This window comes from Astatotilapia calliptera, chromosome 15 (genome assembly GCF_900246225.1).
Source record: "Astatotilapia calliptera chromosome 15, fAstCal1.2, whole genome shotgun sequence".
NCBI classification, from domain to species: domain Eukaryota; kingdom Metazoa; phylum Chordata; class Actinopteri; order Cichliformes; family Cichlidae; genus Astatotilapia; species Astatotilapia calliptera.
In genome coordinates, this window is record NC_039316.1 from 15,812,490 (window position 1) to 15,840,244 (window position 27,755).

The window sequence follows — 27,755 nt, forward strand, 5'->3', positions numbered from 1 at the left end:
GGTTACAGCATAAACATTGTAAATATTAAAATTTATACAATATAAAGAAAAACCCTCACTTTTTGCATTGGTCCCTGACCCACATGAGCAGGGCCTTCTTGGCAGATACACGGAAACGTCTGTGGAGCGGTGATGTCCGACCTGCGGGGACTGGACTAGCTGGAACAGGGCTGCCGGACCAGGAGTCCAGGCTGGAGAGAGAGTCGAGGGAGGAATGACGCGAGCTAAAGGAGAGCGCACTGGCCAGCTCCTCAATCTAAAACAAACAGAGATGGTAAACATATTGTGCATTAACTGATCAATACCTTCATAAAGTTAAACTTAGAATCAGTGCAAGGATTTTTAAACAACTGTGATAAATCTTAACATGTTTTGTTAAGATGTCCTGCCATTAGTATCTGAGTAATGCTTCATTCCACTGTACTCACGTGACAGTGGAGTATGACGGTCCATACGAGGCCTAGGATGATGGACGGCCGCCCATCTATGATATCTGGGATGTTAATGTTCACCAGTTTGACCTGAAGCACACCGAACAACAGCGGCAAAAGCATTAAACACACTACAGACACACATATATTATATTGTAATGTTTTTCAGTGTGCAAACGTACATTTTTTTTCTTGAGAAATTTTAATGCCGTCTCAATATTGGCCCTCTGCTGGAAAACCCCACGACCTTTTTGTCTTTTCTATAATGACAGTGGCAGACAATTCTCAATATCAGTTATGCCATTTTATCTTCCCAATAGTTGTCTTCACATAAGGAGAAAATTAGAATTTATTCATTTCACTGATGTTAAAACTCACCATCATCTGGCCACTCATCACCTCCAGCAGGTCGAGCAGCTTTGACCCATCTCTGAGATCACAAAATAGGTCTGACACAAATGAGGGCGGGCTTCCCTGTAGCAATGCACAAAATATAGTTTTACTGATTTTATCTGCACAATGTAGCAAAGTAAACAAGCAGGTGTGTTTGTATAAAAGCTATTTCCTGTTTTTAGAACCACAGAAATATGCAGTGAGTTTAAGCTGACAGTGACACCTAAAGTTGAATTACGTATATTATTTTATATAATTTTGCAATTATAATAAAATCTTTGATCTAAACAACTCTTGGTCACACTGGGTGTTAAACTGAATGATAATTATAGAAAAGAGAATTTTTTTAGTGCTTCCATGTGTCAAAGAAGCTGATGAAAATATCATTTCTGACCTTAACTGACATCAAGTGCAGCAGGAAGCACAAAGGTTAATAGAAGTTGTCTTCTTCATTGGGCAATGTCCAAAGTGTGTATGCCACTTTTTATTGCACAGTAACTTGAAAATTTACATGCTACACACAAAATATACAGCACGAACCAAGCTGATCCACATTTTAATGTTTTGAAGCTGCAATGCGTTTATATAAAAGCATTTTCTTGTTCACAGTGGCAAACACTGACCTCTACGTATAAAGGAAGTACCTCGGGTTTGCTAGTTTTGATTTCGGCTTGGAGCACAGTCATGTGGACATGAGCTGCCTCGGTTCATGTTACATGTTGTTCAGCTCTACTGAGCACTATTTATACCCCAGACTGGTGTCAGCAGCTCAAGGTCTCTTTCCCATGAGATCCATGAGTTGCTTCCCTGCTCTCACCAGTGAGTAAGCATGTTACGCTCTCCAGCTAACATGCAGCTAACCTTTCAACCACAGCATGAAGTCATGTTAATCTGTATTGCTGATAAAGCATCTGCAACATTTACTTTTTGACTGTTTATGTCGCATAAAAAAGTGCATTGAGGACAAGCAATGCAATTTGCTGTTTTCTTTGTACATGTATTATGCAGATGGCATGCCTAGAAGTATATATACCATTTTCACCAATTTCCTAACTACTATAGTCTTTAAACATCCATATTCCCAACCAAACTGTTAATAAAGCACCAGGAATTACTTTAAAAGCAAGGATTTGTCAGTTATTTGGCACTACCTCAAGCATAAAATATCTCAAATTTGAATTTACAGCTGCATAGTCTTCCTGCAGTTTGCCATTCCCTTTGCTAAACAAATAAATATAGTTAAATTCATTGTGCACCTTACACAGATATAACACCTTAACATACCTTAGCAAGTTGAGCATTTATCCAGTTGGTGAATGTCCTTTTCTGAATCTGTTCATGCTCCACTGTTAGGGAAATATAGATAGAAATTGTTGATAGAATGTATAGATTTCTTTGATTAGAACAGTACTTAAGTATTAGACACTAAAAAGAGATACTGTTATGCTAAAGAGAAATGAAAACACAGTCAAGCTGGCTGATTTATGCAAAAGCTTCACTCAAACGCAGCAAAAGCCTCAAAAGTGTCTAGTTCTGTTCTTGTCTCTAGGTCTGTGTGAGCCATCAGTTTTAACACCTAATGCACTAAATGCACAATATCAACAAATACATTACGGCGTATTCCCCAAAGCACCATTATTATTATTCCTTTACTGTCCATATCAGGATCATGCTGATGTAACGTCCATAACAAAGCTGTAGTTTATAACTGCAAAGGGACCTTTGTTGTGAGTTACAATCACGAGGAGGTCATAAACTACTCACCGACATCAGAAAAAGAGAAACATTTTTGACCCTCCATTCTTATAATGAATAATTAACAAACCCATGAATAATGATTTTAGGTGTCCACAACATAAAGCTTCTGCCTTGGCCACCGGATAATCCTGGTGTCAAAAGCTTCTTCTTTAAGCTAAAGACATGCTAAATGCTAGGATCTCCCTAACAGATGGGACAGCTTCCAAGTCACAGTCATAGATACTGGGGCATGCGCACACACACACACGCAGAGCAAATATACACACAGGAACATTCACAGTAACAACAAATGCCCAGACTGACACATGTACGCACACACAGAGTGAGATATTTTGGATCAAATGATGCTTGATGCGCACAAGAACACATCCTAAACTCCCACTGCCAAACCTTTGCACTTTTTACTGTAAATAACATCAGACTGCTTTCCTACAGTAATCAGAAAATGAAGAAAAGCATGAAATTATCAGGGAGTAGTTGCCTGTTTCCATCTCAAGTCTAACCACAATAAGTTACATAACAGTCAACGAGACCCGAAAGCAAGCTGTTGACAGTAGCCTTAAGGAAATATAATATATTGATATTTTGTCTGACAGAAACAAAAAAGCCCACAGACACTTGTTTTGGACTCGTTTCCTGGTATCAATTTTGACCAAGAATCTGAGCAACTAATGCTTCTGTTTGTTTAAGAGCTTGCCAAAACAGGCCACTCCCGAGCATTTGAAACACTGAACTCCACCCACCTCACCTGGCATTGGCGGCATAAAGGCGTCACCACATTAACGCCTGAAGCCCTCATTGGATTTTTTTCCTTTTTTAAATCCCTGGATTTAGTTGGTTACAGCTCTGGAACTCTAAGGCCTAAATGAACCACCTTGGACTCTACAGAAAGCGAAACTTGCGAGAATTTTAAAATACAGTAATTCCCCTGTATGTAATTTTCTTATCACAAGACAACAGTGAGGTTTTCACTTTCACCAAATCAAAACTTCCTGTTCTCAGTTCATTTTTGAGTAGGCATTAGCTAAATATGCTTTTCCAGGTCAAATCACAGTGATTGAGGCAAATGTTTACAAGTGATTCTGAGTTTAAGGCGTGGGCATATGAGCAGCACTGATTACATCACAACTAATTTGGTATAATATGCGGTTTACACATGTAGAAACTTGAGGTTTCCATTGCACATACATAGGAAATGGGAGAAATCTTGTATCCAGTAGTTAAACTTCGAATCTGAAAACAATACTTGCTTATTTATAGATGTTTTGATCAGATTAATGAATGGAGTCATATTAGTTTTTTCTTCAACTGAGACACAATTACAAAGACTAAGCGATCCTGACGTAGACCCTGATGAAGAGTCTTGTTTTTCAATTGTTGCCAGTCTACTCATAGAATAACTTTAACTACAATTTTACTTGAAAACAGAACTGGTTTCTGCAGTTATACCCCTTGTGGGATCAGCTATCAAGGCCATGCAACCTTTGGTAAATGATGTGTAAGATTTTGGTGATATTTTTAGTATCAATGCTGAGTGACTCTATGATGTACTATTTGCCATGATGCTCACACACTGCTTATATGCGTGTTTTGGTACATAGCTGATATCAAATATTCCTAGATGCAAATAAATGGAGACAAAACAGATAAGAAAAAAAGCATAGTGTTTCTTCCTTTTTAAAATGGGCATGAGTCACATACACATAATTTATTTGGGAAATTAAAACAGAGTCAATAATAATTGGAGTTCTCTTGATAAAAGGTGAAGTTTAATGCAGACTTGATGGTGTGGATCAAATGAAGCCGAGCAGATAGATTGCTTTTATTGAAAGGTTATTTGTCATGAATCTTCAAAGTAAAAGACTAAGACGCAACAAAGTGCCAAACCCTCCTTTTAACTGCAGATTATCTTCTGAACTGGGGTAGTGAAAGTGCTGTGGTCTGCGTGTGTTTTATTATACAGCTTTAAAAAAAATACGCCTACACTAGAAAAACGTGAGCACAACATTAAACACTTTCTAAGCACGATTCAGTCTTCGGGCTGGAGTTGTGCTTTTCACACTTTCACTTTCATTACACTTTTAGAACTGGAATGCTAACTTCACAAGTAACTGTGATGGAAAATAAAGTGAAGCAGAATTTTTTTATCTATGCAATTTTGTAATGTTTCTCCAAAATTATTGGTCTTTAATGAGTAGCTGATCTCAGAGAGTTGCTCACCACCACAGTGACTCCCTGCGACAGCACATCACATGTCACAACATCTATGTAAGTGCAAAAATAGCCTGACCTTGGAGAAGCATGTGCACATTGTCGATGTCCAGTGGAATCCCTCCATCGCCTTCTTCTGCTTCACCTGAAGCCATGCAGTCTCCGCAGCAGAGCCCAGAATTGACTTCAGGAAAGTCTAGGAGAAAAATATTAGTAAATCATCTGCTCGGGGGGAAGACCGCAACACTGAGGTTTTTCTTCTAAAACATTTTTCTACTCACTGGTTAGTCATGTTAGGAACACACCTATCCACACCCTTGCTTTTCTGCAGGCAGACAGGCTCAGGCACACACTCTCTGAGCTGAAAAAAGTAAAAACTCTGGCGTCCATAATGAGCTACCAACACACTGCCATAGTGTGGACATACAAAAATAGATGACCTGGTCACAAATCTTTAACATACCTGTAAGCAGGGCTGTAGTCACTGCAGACAGCTACTGCAGGGCATGGCAGTGAAGAACCCAGATGAGAGTTAAGAGTGTACAATAAATCTCCTCAGCTGTGTCCTTTGAATATGGCAAAACAGTGTTGAGTGTCTTCAAATAGGATATGGCCTTTAGTGCTCATAAATGAAACAAGGTGCTTTGCTTGTTGGTGGGAGAGAACAGCAAAGAGTGGAAAGTCCCGCCCTGTCTGGCTGTATAAGCAAATCATTTACGCAGACTCTCAGACAAACCCAGCAGCCTTTGGCTACAAAACAATCAAACACTGTAAAATCGTAAGGTGAGCTTCTTTAGTGTTCAGCTCTATTTATTAAAGCAAATAATTGTATTTCAGGAATCAAAAGTGCTTCTACTTAAATATTTTTTATAGGACAGCTGGGAATCACTAGGAAAGTAGTGTCATTCCAACAGTGAGCAGTGAATAATCTTTCTCATCAGGTTTCATATTGAGTGTAAAACACATGGATGACCGGGAGAAGCACAGTTACAAAATTTCTGACCTGAAAAGAATAATCACCATATCGTGAGCTAAAATGTCTCATTGCTTGTTATTTACTTGTCTCACCTAAAGAGAAGGTAGGAGTTTTGAATGGGAGAACATGATACACAATGCCATTTTTACCCTTGAGAGAGGTGCCAGTGTTTTATTTGTTATTTCACTATGGTGAGCAGTGGAAAGTCTTTGTGCCCCGGCAGCTGCACCCTTACCTCAAATTCCCACCTGTTATGGCTGTGGCAGAAAAAGGTAATGTTTGAAAGCGGAGCAGGCTTTAAGGTTTATCTGCTATTCTTTAGCTAAACGCAGACAAGGTACACTTTGAGAGTTAAAATTTAAAGTTAGGAAGTTAGTCTTCCAGCTCAGTACGCTGACTTTTAACACTTATAAGTTGCTGTCTACTTAAACCCATGGGTTGTCAAGAACTCAAACGCAAAGAAACCGAGCCAACTGTTAGCATTTGATCTTATCTTAAAACATACTTCTGGCTTACCAAGCAATAATCAACTGATTATGAATATTCAATTCAGTTCAATTCCATTCTGTTTTATTTAGACAGCACCAAATCACAACAATAGTCGCCTCAAGGCACTTTATAATGTAAGGTAGACCCTACAATAATACATACAGAGAAACACCCAACAATCATATGATCCCCTATGAGCAAGTACTTTGGCGACAGTGGGAAGGAAAAACTCCCTTTTAACAGGAAGAAACCTGCGGCAGAACCAGGCTCGGGGAGGGGCAGCCATCTGCTGCGACCAGTTGGGCTGAGAGAAGGAAGACAGGATAAAAGGCGTGCTGTGGAAGAAAGCTAGAGATTAATAACAAGTATGATTCAGTGCAGAGAGGTCTAATTACACATAGTGAGTGAGAAAGGTGACTGAAGAGGAAATAGTGAATGCAAGAAATAGTCAATATGAGGCTAGACCTGCAATTGCAATGCAAAAAGTACACTTTGCAGTCCATACCACTTATTTTAAATATTTAGTTACACATTACTGCAGACCTTAAAAAGATAAATCTACTAGAAAAAATATACAATAACATATAGATAAACTATTACTATAGATACTGTATAACTAGATATATATATTATAGATCTTTTACACGTCACAGTCTACCTGAGTATCAATGCTGACCATGTCCACCCCTTTATGATCACAGTGTACCCATGGCTGCTTTCAGCAGGAAAATGCACCGTGTCACAAAGCTTAGTTTGTCTCAAACTGGTCCCTCCATTCGGTGGCACTACGGAGCAAAAACGTACCGGAAGTACTACGCTGTTGAAAGTAGAAGAAGCTTTCCCCCACGACTTTGACGTTTAGCAGCAGCGCTGTCTTGACCTTCCTTCTGCAGCGTGACAAACTAAAATGTAAGGGTGGATTTCATTTTTATTTAGCAAGGTTACTTTAACGATAACATAACAACACTCAGTGCATCACGATAGGTATTTAAAATAAAGCTGGATGACTAACTGTGGACATGTATGCTGCCTTTCCAGGTGTTTCTTGCTAGCTAGCGTCTTGCTAAGGCTAGTTGGCGTTCTTTGTAGTTCTACAGAAAAGATGCTAATCTGTCCGTCACGGGCCGTTTTATTGAATGAAATAGTTAGCTTCTCGCGCTAAGCTGTTATTTATTTACGTGTAAACTTTCTCTTTTTTCTCGTATTAGCGACATGTATGTATTTATTATTACACGTAACGGGTAACTAAAAGCTTGCTAGCAGGCAGGTCGGTATCAGCAGGGACATTAACCCAACAAGTCAGTTAATCAGTAGTATAATAAAGTTTAGAAAAATGTTTCTTTAACGCATCTTTTCTTTGGTGGCCATAGTCATCAGATAGACCTCCGTGTTGAGGGTCAAGGTGTCACTCTGTGCGAATTAATTTCTGATTAACTGGCTTCTGAGAGTTAGCTATAGTCGAAATTGGTGCTGACTGAATGTTAGTTTAGTGTTCATGCAGCTTCGGGTTAGATATTCGGATTATGCAAGGTGGGTTTTTGTTTGTTTGTTTGTTTTTGTTTTTTGAGGATTTTAACAGAGGACCTGTAATTTCATACTTTGCTGCTGCTTCCTCCTTCAGATGGCTGGACGTGCGTTTGCAAGCTGGTGGTCCCTGATGAGCCCTTACTACACTAAGGCATACCAAGAGATGTGGGCTGGTGTTGGCATCATGACATACCTGTACTACAAAGTTTCCTATGGGGGTGAGTTCAAAACTTCATTATTATTATTATTTATAACATTATATTAGATGTCATCTACTAGAAGTGCAGATAAAATATGACATGCAAACTTAAAATGACCCTTTGAACCTGTATTGTAACTGCCTTTTTTTTTTTTTTTTAGTAAACAGACTGATTGAAACAACCTGTTAGGCATCAGTCTGCAGTTTCTATGCCCAAATCTTCAAATTAATATTCGCTTTTGTGTGATTTGTGAGGTGCTTTCATACAGTCTCTTAATTGCAATTTGTATTTTACTGCTATGTGAATGCTTTGGTCCTTTATTGAAAAGCTGTTAGTAAAAAATCATTAAAGTATTACTGACAATCTAGATGGGTTGTTTCATTGTATTTGTTAAACAAATCTTTTTGGTTTTCTGTCATCTCAGGCAAGAAGAAGGCTGTGAAGGACAGTAAGTACTAACTTATTTTACCAATACTATAATTCAAGTTCAAGAAATGTGACTTTAAGTGTGGTGACATAAGTTTGTCTGCAGTGCTGGGAGCTATACCAAATCGCCACTGAGCTTTGTAAGCACTATGTGGCATTTATTTTTATTCAGTAATGCTTAACAAGAATATTAAATGTATTGGCTATTTTAATTGCCAGATTATCTTGATATTTCCATCTTAAGACGCATAATACAACATAAAATATACCATGACAGTCTCTAAAAATCTTTGTGACAAAGATGAGTTATGGTAAATGGCCTGTATTTGTATAGCGTATTTGTATAAGGACCCCAAAGCGCTTTACACATCCACACATTCACACACACATTCACACACTGGTGATGGCAAGCTACGTTGTAGCCACAGCCACCCTGGGGCGCACTGACAGAGGCGAGGCTGCCGGACACTGGCGCCACCGGGCCCTCTGACCACCACCAGTAGGCAACGGGTGAAGTGTCTTGCCCAAGGACACAACAACCAAGACTGTCCAAGCCGGGGCTCGAACCGGCAACCTTCCAATTACAAGGCGAACTCACAACTCTTGAGCCACGATCGCCAACCCATTGTTAAATTCATTAAAATGAATATTCCCATTCACAGGCCACCATACATATATTTAAAATGAAGCTGTAAATTAGTTAATCTGGTTAGTTTGTGAAAAGCACACAATGACAGCTTTAACCAAGAACATCTGTACCATAAAGTGGTGCAAAAACGCAGATTCAGACTTACTCAGAATGAGCTGTATATAAGAAAATGGCTTAAAGTTGCTGTTAGTGACCACTGTCATATTTAGAATAGAGGAAATATTTGTGAATGTGTAAATGTAATGAAAAATCTGATTTAGACTTGATCTGAGATTGAGTGGTAGAGCAATGAACATGATCTGTACCACTCTGGAAAAAGTCAAGTTATTCTGTTAGATGGTGTGCTGTTGCATGTGTTTACCTCCAGATGTCACTAGCGGGTTACTTGGACAATCTTGTTATTTCTTGGTGATATTTGTTGCTGCAATATATTGACTGTAATCTCATCTTGCATGGTTGGACAGGACTTACTGACTTTTACTGATTAAACATTTTCCTCTCTTTATTTTTTTTCCCCCAGAGCCCCACCATTGAGCTTTCCACCATGCAGACCAACCCTCCACCTGTTGTGAAATAATACCCCCCAATCCAGAGGCTCAGCTTCATATTAGAATTTTTGTTAATATGGAACAAATAAAGTTGTTTTCCTCAACTTTGGTTAATTTGGCTTTCTCTCTCTATCTCTCTCTCTCTCTCTTTTCATAAAGCAACAGCACTAGATTTTCTTTTTCCTGTGGTGACCGTAGACACACAAAGACTAACCAAAATAAGATCACAATCAAGAGAAGGGTATATAAATGATCCTTAAGCTCTTCTCTGAACAAAACCATGAGAAGACTTAAGTGACTGCACTGTTTTTAAATAAAAAGGCCTCTTGATGATTACATTGAGGTCAATACATTCTTAAAAGTATACAAGTGGGACTAGTTTATTCACATTGTTGTTGATGCTTTGTAATACAAATATTGCAAGTCCACCAACTATATTGAGCTTGCATTGCTTTATGGTTAGACTCTAAATTCAAAATGAACTATGAACTGTCACATCCCAATTAAGGTTTTACATTATTTAGTCAGGCTTGTACTGTTTTGGACAGTTGTATCCTTTTGCACTTTAGTGTTTCCTTTTGGAAGGAGGAGGGGAAAAGCTGGGAATAAGTGAGCTATTTATAGCCAGTGAATCGCAGTTTGGGTTTGCATTTTAACTAACTGAATTGGGAATAAGTTGCAGCACTACTATATTTGGCAATGAGTGTGTGTTAAGAGTGGTCAGTCATTCTTGGAAACCAGGAATCTCGGTTTTTGATGTGCTGAGGTCACTTGATAAAGCTAAGAACTTACAATTGTATATCCAGCATTGGTTACATTATTCTTGTGAAGTCCACACTCATCTGTTCAGCTGCACAGTGAATTGTAGCATCATGACTGATGTGTTGACAAAAAATCAATAGGAAATAAATAGGTTTGTGTGTACAGTTATGTTCAGTGAACTGAATGAGTTGACTGGAGTCCTGCCTCGGGCCACAAATTAAGTGCTGTGTGAGGAAGTGTGGCGTCTTTTTGGCTGGTGATGAAATTAATGCATACAGCTGTTTAAAAAAAGTTATGAACGTTATGATCATTTTGGAGGTTTGTGCTGCAGTTAACATACAAGCAAACTCTAGGAGACTATTACAGCAATACTGAAGCCCACAGCCTTGATGATGGCAGTACTTACTGCAGTGCTGCTGAATTAGACTATATTGTTTTAAGACAGATGTGCCCAACGAGATGCCAAGGGAGTGTATATCATTACAGTAAATGACAGGCTGTGGATGAGGTCTATCTGTGGCCAAAGGCTTTTGGGTATTGAAAATGAATCTGCAGCTGACGAAAACCAGACCTAATGCTTGCCAAAGGTCCCTGCTTCTAACATCATGTACCACCTACACGGTTTAACCTCAGCGGACAAAGTGATGTAATAAATAAAGTGGAAAAACACGAGTTACAAACCAGGACAGTCAGAGTGGACATCGGCGCATTTCACCTCCTTTCTGATCATTTTGAGTCCTACTACTAGTTTGACTGGGTTTCGGATTCACTTGTATATGAGGGTGGTGGTGGACAAACAGTGGCTGATAGAGGGGGAGAATGAACGAGAGAGGGCTCGCGCTCCCTCCCTCCCCCTCTCTCCTCTCGAGCGCACCGACTGTGACTCCGCTCCCTCTCTCCTACATTCAAACATGGCGAAACTCTTTGCCATTATACCACCACCGTCACCCTCACCTTTCTCCAGTCCATCGCTGTCATCACCACCAACGCCATCACCATCTTCGCCACCATCGTCACCGTTATCTCCGGTAGCGTGATGACCCGCGAGGATGGAGAAGTTGTCGGCGAGCCTGTCGGAGATCACTTGGAGCCCGTTGGCGCTGCCGCTGGACGCGGTGGTCAGCAAGTTCCGTCTGCCCACTCTGGTCCGCCTGGCCCACGGTAAGAGACATAAACCTGCTTCACTGGATGATTTTACCTCCGACACGACCATAAGAAACTTTTTACACTTTTTTTGTTGTTGAATTCTTTTGCCAACTGTTGTTAGTTAACGCTGAGGCTCCTTATCACTACAATTATCGTAACCGTGACGCTAGTGAAGAAAAATGATGACGAGTAATGAAGAAAAGGGTGAAAATATAAATAAAGTGTGTTTGTGGGAAGCTTTAGAGTATAACGTTCGGTGGGGTTTAAAACAAGTGTCCAAATTTAATGGAGAACGTGTGAAGTGCTTTAATGGCATCAAGGTCGGCAGAAAAAAATACCTTTTCCGGTTTTAACTTTCAAAATAAATGTTCACATTCGTCAGCGCGTTTAGTAAGAGGGGAAACTTGAAATGCAAAAAACTGTAAGCAGCTAACTTGAGCAAAACCAACAAATCTATGAGCACAACGAATTGAATTACTCTTTAATTTAGGCAGATGTTTTGTATAGATGAGTGCAATAGAGCAGATTAAAATAAATAAATTTAAAAGAAAAACATTGGCTTTTAAATAAAAACAGTATAAATAAAAAAATGTGTTTTACTGGTCTGCTAATATTAAAATGCGATTACAGTAAACTTCTCTAAACTTAAGGCACTACAGATTAGTAGAGGATATATTACATGCTCAACATACGCTTTCATTTACATGTCCAGTATATTATATCTTTGTTACGTTGCTCATGTCTATGTCACAAAAATAAATAAATAAGTACATACATCAATGGTAATACGGGATTAAGAGTTAATAGGTTTTATTGTTGATCCCAGTCGCCAGTGCCAGGTTCTTGCTCTTACTTTGAAACCAATCTGATGGTGTTTCCGTTAATATTTTAGTTCAGACTGGCCACCTTGATACACCCGCTGCACCCGTGCCGCACTAGTTCACTGACCCGGGCAAGACGCGTTTTAACGTTAGTGTCAAGTTTTCTATTAATTTCTCATGTTTTTCGTTGCCAGCGTGATCCTTCACGTTCACCTTCACCAGATTCGGTGTCTTTAATTTGGAAACGGGCGACGGGTGTCGTGGCCAAAGTTGTTCCAGTCTCAGCGAGGCCTGGAAAGCAACAAAGTATCTGTTGTGCTGTTGAAGTGCTGCTCAATTCTATTCATATGCAAATGCTGTAATCTGTCGGCGAATGTAGTGAATACTAACGAGAAGCAACTCTGGAGAAGAAAAAAACCCTCCAAGTTTCCCCGCTGCACAAAAGCGCGCACCCGAAGCCGTGTCACAGTCCCGGAAAAATTACGCACCTTACTCCCGGCAGCGCGCCTGAACATCGCATAGAGAGACCTCCCGTAGGTGTTTATTAACTGCACTGTAGTTACCCCACTCGTGATGCCTCCTTTTTTGCATATCCAGCCAGCCCAGATGGTAGTTAGTTATTTACAGCAGGGCATGATGACAGCTCCGTTTCAGGGCAGCGTCAACAAACAACTACAGTGTTTATCCATATGGTGTGTGTGTGTGTGTGTGTGTGTGTGTGTGTGTGTGTGTGTGTGTGTGTGTGTGTGTGTGTGTGTGTGTTCTCCGGCAAGAGTGGGTAAAGATGTAATTGAGTGTGATGGGCTGCAATATGAACGCTGCAGACTGCAAATTAAATAGCCACCCAACTGACTGCATTGAGGCTACACAAGGAAAGTTTTCAACCTGTCTGACTCCCTTAGAATATATCAGAGTGGTTAGTAGTGGAAGCGTTTGTGGGGTTTGTCTCAGAACCTAGAAAAAAATAAATGGGTATAACACTTCTCCTAAATTGAAAGGAAACTTCAAAAAGGCATTTATCACAGACCCTTTCAAAGCTCCCTCCCAACTAAAGAAATACCTAGGTGCAAAAATCAAAGTTTAAAACAAAACAGTGGCCCAAACATTGAGGTTTTGAACAGGGAGAAATGTTAAGATAACAGAGAATTACTACATCCTCAGGCAAGAGCGATATAAGACATACTAACATCACAGTTTAGTACGAAGCATTGAATTGGAATGAGCAAAACTTCCTGAAGAAAGCTAACATTGTTTCAGTAGATAATGTGCTTTATTTCTTCCAAGTATCCTTTTCTGTGTTTATAGTCAGCCATCTATCAACATGATTGTTTGACTCAAAGGCTTGGGAGTAACATTGTGTTGCGTGATTGAATTGTACTGCTGTGCTATCAGCAGAAATCAATGCCACTGTGCTACACAGCTCTTGTGAAAGCCGGACTGCCCTGTTTGTGTGTTTGTGTATGGGGGCTGTGTAATTGTAGGTTGCCAGTTGCATAGCAGGGTCCTGATGAGTAGGTTAGCGGGGGGTGATCCATCACTGATTGTGGTAATTATGTGTGCTTTTTACGAGGGTGTTTTAATGTTTTCCACTGCTGAGTTGCTAAGTGTGACCTTAGAATTGAGAAACCTGAGACTTGCACACTATTTGCCTATTCCTTTCTGAGTGTGTGTTTGTTTGCTGCAGGTGAATGTGTGGAGGGTCTGTCAGAGGACGATGTGGTGCTCTTACACTCCTGCCGTCAGTGGACCACAGTGACGGCCCACAGCTTAGAGGAGGGTCACTATGTAATTGGTCCCAAAATTGACATCCCTCTGCAGTATCAGGGTGAGCATGCATCTGCACATACACTTTGCTTTTATACATCAGCGGGGAGAAAACCTTTGTCCTAAATATATAGATTTTCCATAAAATGTTCATTTGCTGCAGGAGTAAAAAACAGGTCAAGAATTTCTACAGGATTCTTTTTCTCTGAAAGCATCTACAAACAAAATAGCTGTGGATCAATAAGCTGAAAGTTCAATATGTTATTTTCTTTGTGTTGTTCCTTCAAATCTTATAATACCATTTAATTAAAGTGTTAAGATTTAATTAAGCTTAATATACAGTACTGTGCAAAAGTCTTGAGTCTCGAGTCCTATTTTAACTTTCTTCTCATCTTTTAAAGTTGTCTTGAGCAGTAGTTCTTCAGGCTGTCTGAAGATTTTTCAAAGCTTTTCTTTGGAAATTGGCTGTTTTTCACTCATTGTCAGTCTCTTCCTTGTAGCTGGCTATTTCCTGAGAATTCTTTTGATTGTTAAGCCACTTAACACTGACCTATGAATCATTCAAAGATCAAAAGGCACCTCAACTCCACGAATGGACCAGTGTTGTGTCTACACATAACAGACAACTTAGCAAAGAACCAAAGCAGCCTGTCACCAAAATGCATTATTTGTTACAGTTTCTTCAGTTATATCTATGCAAAATTCTACAGATAACACATTTTGAGAGATATAAAATAGCAATTTTGCACTAAAAAGGTTATTTTCAAAGTACTGCTAGCTGAAAATTTGGCATATCACAGCATGGTGTGTACAGGCAAGAAAAATTATAGCAGATGAACCACACCTGAAAGTCATGTCCATGAGAAATAGGAAACAAATCTAGCAAACACCTGACTTGGGACCTGAGATGTGCATCTGCACAGTCTACTGTTTGCTGAGGCCTCATCAGAAATGGTCTCAATGGAAGGGTGGCGGTCAAGAAGCCATTCTTAGAAGGGAAACAGGGAGAAAAGGTTAAGAAAAGAACTGGACTAAAAATCAGTGGCAACAGATCTTATGGAGTGACGAATCCAAACTTGTGGAGAGTGGAGGAGGTCAGGAGCAAGCAACAAAGATTGTCTAGAACCATCTGTAAAACATGATGTCTCTGTCCTGGTTTTGGGCTGCATTTCAGTCCGTGTTGTTCAGCATCTTGTCAAAATTGACGGAATCATGAATGCAGAAAAGCACAATCAGATTTTGAGCCACCGTGCAATACCATCTGCAAAGCATCCGATTGGCAACAGCTTCATTTTTCAGCATGATAGTATTTACAAACACATTATTGCCAACCAAGTAAAAACATACCTGTATTTAAAAAAAAAGACCAGTGTCTCAAGACTTTTGCGCAATACTCACTATGACTGCATCCTGTGTTTGACACAACACAGTTTGCCAGCATGCTCTAGGGATAAATTGTGCAGCTGTATTTCTACTTAAGAACAGCTTCAAGCACAGTGCTCAGTAGTTTTTTTCCTACATCTATCAAGAAATAAAAAAGTTTCACATAATTGTCATAAACGAACTGAATTTATATTAATAACGACCCTCCCCAACTCCTCCCTCCAGGGTTGATTGGAAACTTCCCTTCTTTGTGTGTTATGTCAGTAAAAACCACTCCTTATTAATGTGAGGTAATTCATAATTAATAATAGAATTGCTGATGCTCCAGTTCATTCAGGAGAGTTCACACTCTTGTTCAAGAAAATGAAAACACCTTGAAACACACAAACCTTCCCCTGACCCTGTTAGTACCAGTAGAAATGTTAGCGGACATCCTACACTTTCCAATCTATTCCAGTAATTCTGTCAGTTTTCTGCTAAGTAATAAAAAAATAACACAATAATCTGGAGCCATTAATTTAACTTTTATTCTTCAAATCTATCAGAGTACCTCTAAACGAATTACAAACTAAAATAATCAGTTATTTAATTTATACTGGGTCTTGGTGTAGTCAAGCTATTCTTAGCTCCTCCCCATTTCAAAACAACTTTTATCTGATTGGTTGTCCCTCACAAACAGAATGTTTAAAAGAGAGATGTGCGGGGGTCATCTTTTGACATTCAGAGCCTTGTGCCTGAGGTGGCCATATTATGGACATTCACGCACTCTGATATTATACAGATCCAAAAGTTGAAATACTCTAAACAAGTTTACTTAAACCAGAGATTTCGTCCCTCATTATGCAGTATAAAACTTTTCCTATCCTTAATATGATCATCTGCCATTGTAACAGACAGGGAATGAATAAAAGCATAATAGAATCTCTTTGCGGAGGAGTTGCGTACTTTAAACTCTTAATGTACAGATGAGCACATCTTCTACTACCACCTTCATTCACACATTCACTCGTGTACCATGTGACCTTGTCTGACTCCAGTTGTCCATTGACTCGCGTCTTCCTGCTGAATGAGTCTAGCCAGCATGACCTCACCGGAGCTCATCCCCACCATCCCATTGTTCCGACTCTCAACCCAGTCACATTATTCTCAGTGTAACTGGATCTTAATGCCTTCTCTCCATTGCTTCCTCCACTGATGGAGTGCTGATGTCACCTCACGCTACAACATTTGGCTGGGAGGGGGGAGTATGTTGAGATCATTCAGCATTTCATATCTGAAACACGTGACAGCTAGTATTTCCCAGAGATTAGAAACACAGAAAGTAATAAAATAGCAAATATATATATATTACCAAGTAGAATAAAGAATGCCCAATAAAGGTAACAACGATTCACTAGTTTGTTCAGTTTCTTTGTTTTTTAAACTTATTTTATTGGTTTAGTGTTGAGATTGGATTGAAAGCTATAAATTATAATACGCACAATAAAGGCAAGCTTTTGTTTTATTCTTATATTCATGAATGCTTATTAAAGATGGTGAAATATTTTAATTAATAAGGTCAGCTTAAGTCCTGTGAGCCAAAGAGCTCCGGCTTCAGACTCAGCTCAGGCTTTTTCTTTTCACTCTTGGCTCTGCATGATGTCATGGAGAGGGGATATCCTTCCTATAGTCATAACTAAGGAGGTGCAAGGCTCATTAAAGGATAAATGGGAATTACTTTGGACTGACTGTTTAAAGCTGCTCTAGTAAACTCCTAGATGTATAAATAAATAAATCTATGCAGAGTCGGAGATATGCAGATTTTTTTCAACTTAATGGCATTGTTCATTAGCATTGGTTATTTTTTCCAACGTTTCTGTTTATATCCGTTTTAATGTAGAACTTTTGGGGTGTTATCAGTATAAACAGGAAAGATCTGTATAGCCTCTTGTAAGCTCAAAAAGTGGTTAATATTAATGCCTAATTTCAGGATCTGGGAGAGTGAGTTGTTCTTTTATGTTCTCACTCCCAGCGGGTAACGGCCCTCAATTAATTGCTTGAATAATCAGAAGACAGTCTTTTATATGACTTGACTTTCACATTGTAGTCTTAGGCAGAGCTCTGACAAAAATCAACACACAACAAACAGACTGTATTGTCTGCTTCTCCCAGCCAGCTGTGACCCCCTATTTTTCTCTTTTCCTCTTGCAAGAATTGCACAAAGTAATGTTGCCCCTCTCTCTTCTTCACTACACTAAACACAGCAACAATGGACAAACTCAACCAAAGGTCCCTTGCTTACATTCAGTGGGTTTAGAGCCCTTGTTGTGGCCAGTCAGCTCATCCGTGCAGTTCAAACATAAAAGTTCTGGCCACGGAGAAAAGCTGATTAAAACATGCTGTGTGCTTCCAAGATTTAATTAAAAAGGAGTATCTGTCCAGCTTTAAAGATAGAAGGCTGCAGCTCCATAATTCTTTTAGTGACCTATTCTGGCTGTAATCCTTGACTTTACTTGTGTTGTTTTGTTTGTTTGTTTGCAATAAATATAGTTGTTTCTTATTTGTGTCTAATCAGTTTGCAATCGTGAAAAAGTGTGTTCGTAATCAAAGAGTGGTTTTTTATGTGATGAAATCAAATAGGAGACCCTGAAGCAAATCATCAGCCTGACATCCTCTTTACTTAATGATGCATTCCAACAGATCCGAAAAAGACGCATTTACATGAACGCATCCTTTTAGCACTACTTTTGTGTCCCTTTAAATATGTTAGATGAGTTGCTTTGGAATCACAGGCCATCGTCTGTGATGAGCTAATGTCTGTGTGATGACTTCATACAGGAAGTCTAAATAAGCGTAGGATGAGTGCAATATAGGTTTCCCCGTGGGGATGGACAACAGGATGCCTCCCTGCTTCTTCTCCTCCCTGCTTGTCTGCATCCTCGTCTACCCATCACTGAGAGGCTGGGATGACAGAGGACAGAAAAGCTGAATGATCACTTATCATGAATGGGATTAAGGGAAGCAACTGAGGCTGCAACCACCCTTGTAAGGTGGACCCAGTGGCCAAAAGCCTTATGTGGAAGCCTTTACAAATACCAGCCTGCTTTATCATATAGCAAGAGTAGCTTTTTAATATGACGTCACATCTGTGTTCTGTTGCCTATCAGCGACATTTGGAATCTCACTTTTGACTAAATATACATTTCCAGAATTGAGCAGGGCTTTGTTTAGGTTGGTGGTAAACCTTGTTTTATTTCCAACTCCTACTCTTTGAGGGGGTGGTGGGTTGTGTTGAAAAGTGGGATTTTGCTGGTATTGTTAGGTGGGTGGAAGCTCCTTATCCTAGGGGCTCATTTTGAATTGGAAAGTGGGGGGTGGAAGAAAAAGAGAATGAGAGAGCTTCTGGCGTAGATGATGGTGGAGTTTGGTATTCTACTCTGTCTACCAGACAAAAAAAACCCAAAAAACCCCAAAAAAACTTCTCTTGTTCATTCAAACTCTGACTCTGTGAAAAGAAGGAGGATCCTCGAAAGGATGTAGTCGTTCCATTGCAGTCTGATAAACTGGCCAACAGGAGCAAAGCATTTAAAATGTCCTTTGAACAATGTCGGTTTGGTTTACGGGCTGTTAAATGACTCTTTTCAATGTTGAAAAGAGGCAAAAAGGCAAAAAAAAAATATTTACAGCTTCAACAGCACAAAACTTAAGTTCAGGAGGGTGAAAGATTTACAGACGAGGGGATGAGCAAGGGACAGAAAGAGTCAAAGAGAGAGAGGGATGAGTTTGTGTGTGTGCGTGACAGTGTATGTGTAAGTGTCTCCATGGTGATGTGTCTCTGCTCTGCGTGAGAATGGGGGTCCTTTATTCGTTACTGTGGCAACCCAGTCGGCTGTCGATTGGGAAAGAGCTGGTGCCAGGTCATAGGTCACCGAGGTGTCTTTATATTCCTCTGCTGCAGATGTGTGTGCTTTTATAGTGAAACTATAAGCAGCCGAAAAGGAACTTTTCACCCGCTCTTTTTCCCCGCCTCTGGCTTTTTCCTAACTCGCTCTCCCCTTCCACTCTTCTCTTCCTACCTCTTTTCACTGTTTCTCTTCTCCCATCTCTCAACATAATCTTCTTCTGTCCTCTCTCTCATTTCCTTTGCCACTCTTCACCCCTTTCTTTCCTCCTGTATCACACCGATCTTCTCTATAGGCAAATTCAAGTTGCTGGATGAAGACCGGGACGTCAGGGATCCAGTCCAGTATTTCTCTAGTGTGGAGGAGGTTGCTGGTGCCTTTCCAGACCGAGTTTTTGTCATGGAGACGATCACTTTCAGTGTCAAAGTAAGGCACGCCTATAATGAATTTCCACTTCAGCTTTGCCCTATTTACCACCACAGCAAAAACGTGTTTGAAAGAAAGCGAACAGACACTGAATAGACAATAAAGACAGCTTTAATGAAATCTAAACAGCATTAAGATTTGGTCAAAACTGAAAGGTGAAAAGCCTTCTTCTAAGGTGTTTGAAAAGTGAAGGGACACTCTTCCTTCTCAACATTTCTGCAACCTCCTCAGACTGTGCACTCGAAGTGGATGCTTGAAGTGTGGCTGTCTGATCACAGTCATTTCATATCTAAATATGTTATAACAAATGAAAAAACAAAGGCAAGGATGTTTGTATTACTGAAACAAAAACTAGGTGTAAAACATGAAATGGTGGGTGAAATCTAGTTGCATTGAAGTTTTCCATAATAGCCTCAAAAGAGGACTTTTCACTTTTGTTTAACCAAATTTAGATATAGACTTCTTTTTTCGAGGCCATGATTGGCTGACGAGAATTTGGTCCAAAAAAAAAAGGTCCATGGATGGGGAGTGGCTTTTAACTACAGGTAGTTAACTAACCACAACAGTACTTTTATAGTAATTAATCCCTGAGTCATGCAATATCTTATACACATATACATCCATGTCTGTGTTGCAGGTTGTTTCAGGGGAATTTAGTGAAGACAGTGAGCCCTACAGTTTCACTCTGCAGGCTGGAGATGAGCTGTCGCTCATGGGGAAAGCAGAGCTTCTCTGTGCCACTCCCTCAAAGGAAAAGACGGGACTGAGCGCGCTTCTTAGACGACTAGGAAAGACTCCCAGAAGTAAGTCAGGCTGAACTATTGAGCTGTAAAGTTATGAAGCGCCGTTTCAGTTGTAGAACATGCACACGAGAACGAGGAAAACAAAAGCACTGGCAGAACTGAAGGTTGCTGAAGTTCATTCCTTTTTTTTTTTTGAAGAATACCAGTCAGCCGCAACATTTAAACCTCCTGCCTAATATTGTTTAGGTGTCCTTCATGCCGCAAAAGACAGCTTTGACCTGTCGCAGCATGGACACAGGTTCCCTGGGGCTGTTCGTTGGCAGAAGATCTTATGGGTCCTGTGGATTGCAGGGTAGGGCCTTGATGAGTCCTGCGGATTGGGAGTCCAGACCCGGCAGTGAACACATTGGACTCTTTGTGTGGTCCTAGAGCCATTCTCGAGCATTTTTTACAGCGTGGCTGGGCACATTGTCCTGCTAGTGGAGGTCACTTGTGTTGAAGATATCCTGTTGCTATTGGTGGGTGGGAGGGGGTGGTATTTGGCGCATGTGAAAATAACTTTCAGAACCCAGAGTTTCCCAGCAGAACATTGCGCTGTAACAAGAAGATCAAAGGTATTCACTTCACATTGAAATCTGTGGATTTGTCTTTCAAACATAGACATTTTTGAAAAAGTTAAAATTGTATTATTGTTGTGTTAGGACTGATCCACCCGTGAACTCCTAAATATCTTCTTTGTCTCTTCAGGTAAAACGCCCTGCCTGGTCTGCATGAACCATCGCACCAATCAAAGTGTCAGTTTGCCCTTTGGCTGCCGTGGACGCTTCTGCACACGCTCTCCACTGGAGCAAGGCATGCTGGGGGGGGAGCACACGGTGCGCAGCATCATTGAGAGAGTCCGCCTCCCCGTCAACGTGTCTGTGCCGTCGAGGCCGCCACGAAACCCCTACGACCGTCACGCAGTACGAGAGGGCCACCGCTACAAGCTGCTCAACATAGTCAGCAAGACGGTGGTGCTCTGCATGGTTCTCCGCCATCAGGAAGTCTCCCCCTCCCACTTTTTGTTGCTGCGTTGCATGCCCCGGTTTAATGTGGCCGAGGCCTCCGTGCACAAAGCAGCATTGGAGAGCCTTCTTCTGCGACATGCATTTGACCCAGATGCCTACTCTCGTGCTGTTAGAGAAACTCGGCCAGAATTGGAGTGTATGACTGAGGAGTGTGTGAGCCCACGGCGCTCTCGCGTGTGCGTGTCGAGCCAGGACTCATTGGCACCGGCACTGCAGCGTCTCTCAATGTGCGGGTATGTTGGTGGAGTCTCAGACAGCGTATCTCAGCGCTGCAGGGACTCCCTTGGAGAGCGGCTAGGGGAGGGGCCAGGTGAGGAGAGGGAGTATGTGACTCCTGAATGGACTGAGGGTGAAATGAGGACCGCTGAGGAAATCCCTTATGAGGAACTCTGGACCAATCAAAATGCAGAGGGCTTAGGAAAGGAGCCAAACCTCATATCCTTCCATTCATCTTCCTCACTGGATGGTTCTCTTGGTACCGTGGTGACAAGAGTGTCTACCCCGCCACCTGTACCTCCAAAATCTGATGCTGTGAGTTGCAGTCCTTGCCTCCCATCCATCTTCTCGTTCTTCAGTCTGTCATCCTTCTTATCTGTCCACAGTAGCATCCGGCTGTTAAAAGTCAGGATGGCTGCCTTGAATTATTCATACACAACAGCTCTTAAACCCCACTGATACACTCAACGCAAATACAAGCGCACACTGACTGTAATGCACACTGACTGGAAATGCTGCAATACACCACCCTTACTCTTATAGCACATACAGATATACATAGATAGATAGAGATACATAAGCTGGTCAGCCTCAACATAAAAACCACGTACACAGTGTTGTGTAAGCCTATTTGTGCTGCCAAAATGGCTCTAACCTGTTTCTCCATAGACATGGGATCCCTTAAGATGTCCTAGAACAAAGGTAGTGGATCCTCTGGGAACGTTCTGGCACATTACACAGCTCAGATTGGGATCTGTCATGTCTGGATAACCAGTCAGTGTCTTTGTATTTTTTCCATGTTCTCGAGGAGTTTTTGCAGTGTTTCGGGGAGGATTGTTCTTTTAGGAGAAACCACTATCATCAGTTCCACATTGCCATGGGAGCTGTTATTGACCTGGGTTGGTCGTACGTGTCTACTTATCTCCATCAATGTAAGGACCCAGGATTTCCAAGCAGAACTAGAGAGAATCAGTGCTGTCGTTCACTTCACTCATTAGTGGTTTTTAGGTTGTGGCTGATTATTTCTAATGAATTGAACCGAAAGCTAAAGCTATTAAGACTGCTGAAGCTTTTTAATGTGATTGCTATAAATCAGCACTACAACTCCTAGGAGAAATTTCTTAAACATATAGAGCATTTCAGTTTTTTAATATTATAAGGATTACTTGGATTATGGATTATTGTGTGAATTAACTTGCTGAGACCAGAAGAAAAAAATCTGTCTGAAAATAACCAAAGGAAATTAATTTCCACAGACTTGATTGGCATGGTTGTTTTAGTTTGCTCTTTTTAATATCATATGCAGCAAGGTCCTAACTTCAATAGCAGAGTGGTTATTCAGCAGCTAAGCCCTAGTCTTTCCTAAGCTAGCATGTGTCATTGATTTTCTCTCTTTAAATAACATAGAAATTCAAAGATGTGTGACTAACACATTACCTTTACTGTAAATGGACTGATCATGCTTCCATGCATAGTCACCCCTTCAAGTTCCCATTTGGAGCCAGGAAATCTCCCATTAAAGTCTCATTGACTGGCTCCATCAGAGTTCCCAGGGTTTGGCTTGACATTGAGTTACAGAAAAGTCTGAGAAGGTCATACCTAGGAATTTTTTTTCTTCAGAAAATAAGCATTGCAGGTGATATATTGTTAGCTTTCTTTGTACATTTTTGTGAATTTGTGGTATTTTTTACTTTTGCTTTTGGTGAGACCAAATAACTGTTGTTCTACTGATTACAAATGAATTAATCACCTCTACTGTTTTCGCCTAAATGCTGCTGTACAGCAAAAATGCAGACTTGCCTTAAAATATTCCTTTTGTAGCGCATAATGAAATTTATAACGTGCATTACATGATGTATAATGAAATTTACTAGATTAATTTTAACACTCAAACTGGTGCAAGTCAGGCTTTATGTAGACTATAAAGGTTCTTTTTTAATATGGTAATGCATTTTCTGTACAGCTCTAGTGTTGACCTTAAAGCTGGGGGTCGACCAGCACTTCCATGAATTAAAACATCTCTTTTTTCTTGTCTTTTTAAAGAGGAAATGGTGTCCTATTGAAAACGATGTTGTTTTACCTAGTGAGCTGTTTCACATTTCTAAGAGTCTTCCCAGGCAATGGTGTCCATGTGTAACTGTGTATGTTGTTTGTAAAGCGCACATTTTCATGCTTTTGTTTTGTTTAATTAACTTTTTTTCCCTTTTAAAGTGAGGGCAGCGGAACAGAAAGGTTTGTGTGGGTGTTGACGTCTCCTCTGCAACTGGATTATACCCTGTCACACATAGCGTTCTCCTGATATTTAGCCTGCCAAGACACTGTGTGTGTGTGTGTGTGTGTGTGTGTGTGTGTGTGTGTGTGTGTGTGTGTGTGTGTGTGTGTATCTAGATGCTGCTACTGTGTGTAAGGACTTTGTTTGAGTTGTAAAGGTCACAAAGTTTGACATTTACTATGTGTTGCACGCACACACTTGCACAAAGCCTCCTGAGAAGTCTATTTTTAAGATTAACCTTTTTTTATTTGGCTGTTGTGTGTGTTATTGTTATGCTTATGTTTCTGTGTGTGTGGTTTGTGCTTGCAGGTGAGAGAGGAGTGTCGCTATTTGATCGCCCCTCCAGTTCCCCCTCGTTGCTCCAAAGGAGGCTCCATCTCCAGTCCAGCTCCCAGCCCTCCTGTTCCACCTCGCTTCCCCAAAACGTCCACCTCCCCGAGACCAAACATCTCCTTTTACTCCTCTGGACTACAGGACAGGTACAGTATAAAACACGTAATGTGTAAATCCTTATTTTGACATACTGGTATCATTTTAGAGAGGATTGAAAGCCTTTTCTGGTTTCACTGCTTGACATGATTGATTACACGAAAAGGGAGAGAATGAAGTTCCTCGAGTTCCAAACTACTGCAAGAGTCCAAATACTGTAGCTTCAAACAGAGCTACTGCAATGGCTGTTTCCAAATAAATTGCAATGAAAAATGTCCAAAAGATATGGATGTAGACACCCATTAGTTTGTGGACTTCTATTTTCAAGTCTCAAGTTTAGATTGTTTTTTCCTTAGTGCAACCCACCTGACGAGCAATAATATTTGTCTGATAAGTCACCAACATGCGGGGAAGTCTTTTTTTTTTTTGGCTGCATTTTTCAGCTCTGAAAGGTTACTGCTTACAGATTTCCCGTTCTTGCCCTTTAAAGAAGATTATAAGGTATATGGAAAGAAAGTATGGGAAGGTTATCTAATCTGAACTGACAGAAGCACAGAAAGCAATGCCATTTTACAATATGAAGCTCCATATTGATTGTTTGCTTGTTCTATAAATAGACGATATATGGAATGATACATTTTTTATGAATTGACAGCAAGCTAAGGAGAATTTTTCAGCAGGTAGCTGCTGGAACTTGAAATATGGTCATTTAAATACTTTTGTAAATATGATATGTAGCTGATATGTAACATTTCCATTTTCTCTGTCTTGTCCCAGTTGCTCCCCCTCCCCCGATGCCTCCCTCTACTGTTACCCGTGCTCTTGGGGTGACTGCTCTGCCCCTAATCCTACTAGTCCTGAGCCTGTCTCTGGCATCCCTACAGACAACACAGCCAATCCTCAGCCTGCACAAGCCACCTGGGCAGAGCCATGGGTGGATTCCTTCACTTCCTCTGGACTTCGACTCAGACCGCCACCCCCACAGAGTCGATTTGCTCCCTTTGGGGCGTTGAACCCCTTCAACCGCCAGTCCCCTTGTCCCTCGCCTGAGCCTGCTCCCAATTCCACAACAGATTCTTCCAGAGGCGCGGAGGGTGGTGGGACATCAACAGGAGTCCCTGAGGGGTTGTCCCCGCTCCCTGACCCTACCTGGCGACCTCCCGCTGACCTGTCTGCTCTGTCATTGGAGGAAGTCTCAGCTTGCCTGCGGTTTATTGGCCTATCAGAGGCAGCGGTGTCCGTGTTCCAAAGGGAGCGAATCGATGGCAGCTTGCTGGTGCAGCTGACTGAAGATATCTTGTCACATGACTTCCACCTGAGCCGACTCCATGTGACCAAGATCACACAATTCATACAGGGCTGGAGGCCCAAAATCTAATATACACACTGTCCTGAGAATGTGCCTGTTGGCTGCTGAGCCTCCCTGAATGTGCCTTCCACTGTGACCAACTGGCTGCTGAGCCCAATGAATGAAACTGAAGGAAACAACGCCACACTGTGGTCAAACTGTAGAATTGACACTTGACTGGCTCTAATGCTCAAAGTCAGACTGACATGTTTCCTGTCTGAATCACAGTCTGGCACTACTTTACTAACAAATGGCTACAACAGAGAGCTCCAGGATAAAAGTGCCCTCTTTGGAACTTAAAGTCTGATTTAAACAATGTGTGGCGTTCACACCGTTCAACTTAGAATTTGATATGCAGGGGAAATTTCTATCATTTTACTTTAAATGAGATTTGATGAATGAACAGAATTTCAGCACTTTTTAGACACTTTATTTAGTCATCAATAGGTGTTAAATTAATTTCAAGACAAGGTAATTTAAGGAATTGTAACATTTTGACCCTATACAGGTCATTTAGACATCCTTCTTTATTCACTGAGTTTCAGTGGAATGTAATTGGCACAGATAAAGTGGGAGGTTGTTGTAAATTAAAACTACCTTCAAAAGAACAATGAGGAAAATATGAAAAATATCAGACCTCTGAGCAGTCATTGACAAAATTACTGAGGTTTTGGACTGATTTTTTTTTGGTACAGGTCAGTCTATGCTTCGGGAGGGATGATATTTTTATTAACAGTCCCTTTAAAGGTAACAATGAGTGTTATAGTAAAACTCAGAAATGGAGTTGTAAGAGTACCTCAGATTTCTCATCCACATAGATTGATCAAAGTCCTACAATATCAGGAATTGTCACCACTCAGTTTCCTTGGAAAGCTAATATTTCTGCCACTACCTTTGCTGCCTTTTTCACCCACTGTTTTAGATCCATCTGTGAGTGCTTTGTTTCTGTTATAATCTCTTGTAACATCTGCAGATGACCTAAAATAAAGACAGAAAAGCAACAGCGAGAGAGACAGGGGAGAATTCTTCATTGAACTTGCTCCACCTGGCCGAGCATGAGGTTATCAGCACAAACCTCATCTTCAGATAGCAGACATTAGAAACTGATAATGAATGTAGTCGAATTTTGTAATAAGTTAACACAGCTACTCTTTGCTTTTCTACATAGCATAAAAAAGCCCAAGTTATTAAGTCTTGGACAGAACAGCTGTGAAGTTTGTTCAATGAATTAAAAAGAAACTCACATAAAAATGTATAATAAATAAACAAAAAAAAATTCTACCTAAAAATCACTGAGTCAGAAAAATGATAATAAGCACAACACTTCAGTTTCTCTTCTTAGAGCATTAAAAATGAGATGTTTTTACTAGAGATGGACCGATCCGATATTACGTATCGGTATCGGTCCGATACTGACCTAAATTACTGGATCGGATATCGGAGAAAAATAAAAAATGTAATCCGATCCATTAAATATCACGAAAGCACCTCACAAAACTTGCAACAGGCCGTAACTCACCTCAGAACGTTAGCACGTCGGAGCAGTATGCATCACGTGATAGAGCGGCTGTGGCATGCGGGACCTGTCGGTGGTCTGTTTGAGCATTTGGAGCTTCGCTAGCAACCCGGCATTTCATCTCCGACAAAGTTATCCCCGAGAGAAGTAAAGCAAGTGTGTAAGTCCATCTCTGAATGTTTGTAAAGCATTCCTGCGTTAAGCTTAACGAGCGACTGCCTCTCGCTCTCCGGCTGCTACTTCAATCATGAAACTGCTTAATGATCAGCCGATCGGCTTTTCTGTCGCGAGTCCGTGTCTCTTGTTTGTTTTTGGCCCACTTCGCACCAGAAAGAGGAAACCAGCGGCTGAACAACAGCAGCACGTTTAAGCT

At 40.7% G+C, this 27,755-nt stretch overlaps 3 protein-coding genes across 6 annotated transcripts in view; 2 read left to right on the forward strand and 1 right to left on the reverse strand.

Annotated features, from left to right (window-relative positions):
* syne2a (spectrin repeat containing, nuclear envelope 2a) overlaps nt 1-5,558 on the reverse strand; it is an 88,299-nt gene extending 82,741 nt beyond the window's left edge. The window contains exons 1-8 of one of the 2 annotated variants that reach the window (XM_026142781.1): nt 5,257-5,558; nt 5,075-5,154; nt 4,873-4,989; nt 2,109-2,170; nt 810-905; nt 614-691; nt 429-521; nt 60-256 (exon numbers count right to left, since the gene is read on the reverse strand). In XM_026142781.1, coding sequence (XP_025998566.1) covers nt 60-256; nt 429-521; nt 614-691; nt 810-905; nt 2,109-2,170; nt 4,873-4,948 — 602 coding nt within the window. In that variant the 5' untranslated portion in view covers nt 4,949-4,989; nt 5,075-5,154; nt 5,257-5,558. Of the gene's footprint in view, nt 1-59; nt 257-428; nt 522-613; nt 692-809; nt 906-2,108; nt 2,171-4,872; nt 4,990-5,074; nt 5,205-5,256 lie in introns of those variants that run through there. The other variant, XM_026142782.1, reaches the window with a different exon arrangement.
* A 1,502-nt stretch (nt 5,559-7,060) lies between these two features.
* Nucleotides 7,061-9,712, forward strand: atp5mj (ATP synthase membrane subunit j). Its single transcript, XM_026142717.1, has 4 exons — nt 7,061-7,167; nt 7,880-8,003; nt 8,410-8,433; nt 9,581-9,712. Exons 2-4 carry the CDS (start codon nt 7,880-7,882, stop codon nt 9,592-9,594), a joined length of 162 nt encoding a protein of 53 aa, XP_025998502.1. The 5' UTR covers nt 7,061-7,167; the 3' UTR covers nt 9,595-9,712.
* A 62-nt stretch (nt 9,713-9,774) lies between these two features.
* On the forward strand, nt 9,775-27,275 carry gareml (GRB2 associated, regulator of MAPK1-like). 3 transcript variants are annotated; one of them, XM_026142716.1, is made up of 8 exons: nt 9,775-11,531; nt 14,022-14,162; nt 19,661-19,791; nt 20,429-20,594; nt 21,282-22,132; nt 22,629-22,749; nt 24,399-24,568; nt 25,296-25,418. In XM_026142716.1, the coding sequence occupies exons 1-8, from the start codon at nt 11,420-11,422 to the stop codon at nt 25,347-25,349; spliced, it is 1,746 nt and encodes a 581-aa protein (XP_025998501.1). In that variant the 5' UTR covers nt 9,775-11,419; the 3' UTR covers nt 25,350-25,418. The 3 variants fall into 3 exon arrangements, with proteins under 3 accessions (XP_025998501.1, XP_025998499.1, XP_025998500.1); XM_026142714.1 differs by lacking the exon at nt 22,629-22,749 and having other exon boundaries at nt 25,296-27,275; XM_026142715.1 differs by lacking the exons at nt 14,022-14,162; nt 22,629-22,749 and having other exon boundaries at nt 25,296-27,275.
* The last annotated feature ends 480 nt before the right edge of the window (nt 27,276-27,755 follow it).

What these genes read in the sequence shown, in the direction of transcription:
- gareml (XM_026142714.1), top strand. Translation starts at nt 11,420, where the DNA reads ATGGAGAAGTTGTCGGCGAGCCTGTCGGAGATCACTTGGAGCCCGTTG. An exon ending in TCTGGTCCGCCTGGCCCACG is followed by an intron (nt 11,532 to 14,021) that starts GTAAGAGACATA and finishes TGTTTGCTGCAG; the next exon opens with GTGAATGTGTGGAGGGTCTG. An exon ending in CATCCCTCTGCAGTATCAGG is followed by an intron (nt 14,163 to 19,660) that starts GTGAGCATGCAT and finishes TCTTCTCTATAG; the next exon opens with GCAAATTCAAGTTGCTGGAT.
- atp5mj (XM_026142717.1), top strand. Translation starts at nt 7,880, where the DNA reads ATGGCTGGACGTGCGTTTGCAAGCTGGTGGTCCCTGATGAGCCCTTAC. An exon ending in CTACAAAGTTTCCTATGGGG is followed by an intron (nt 8,004 to 8,409) that starts GTGAGTTCAAAA and finishes CTGTCATCTCAG; the next exon opens with GCAAGAAGAAGGCTGTGAAG.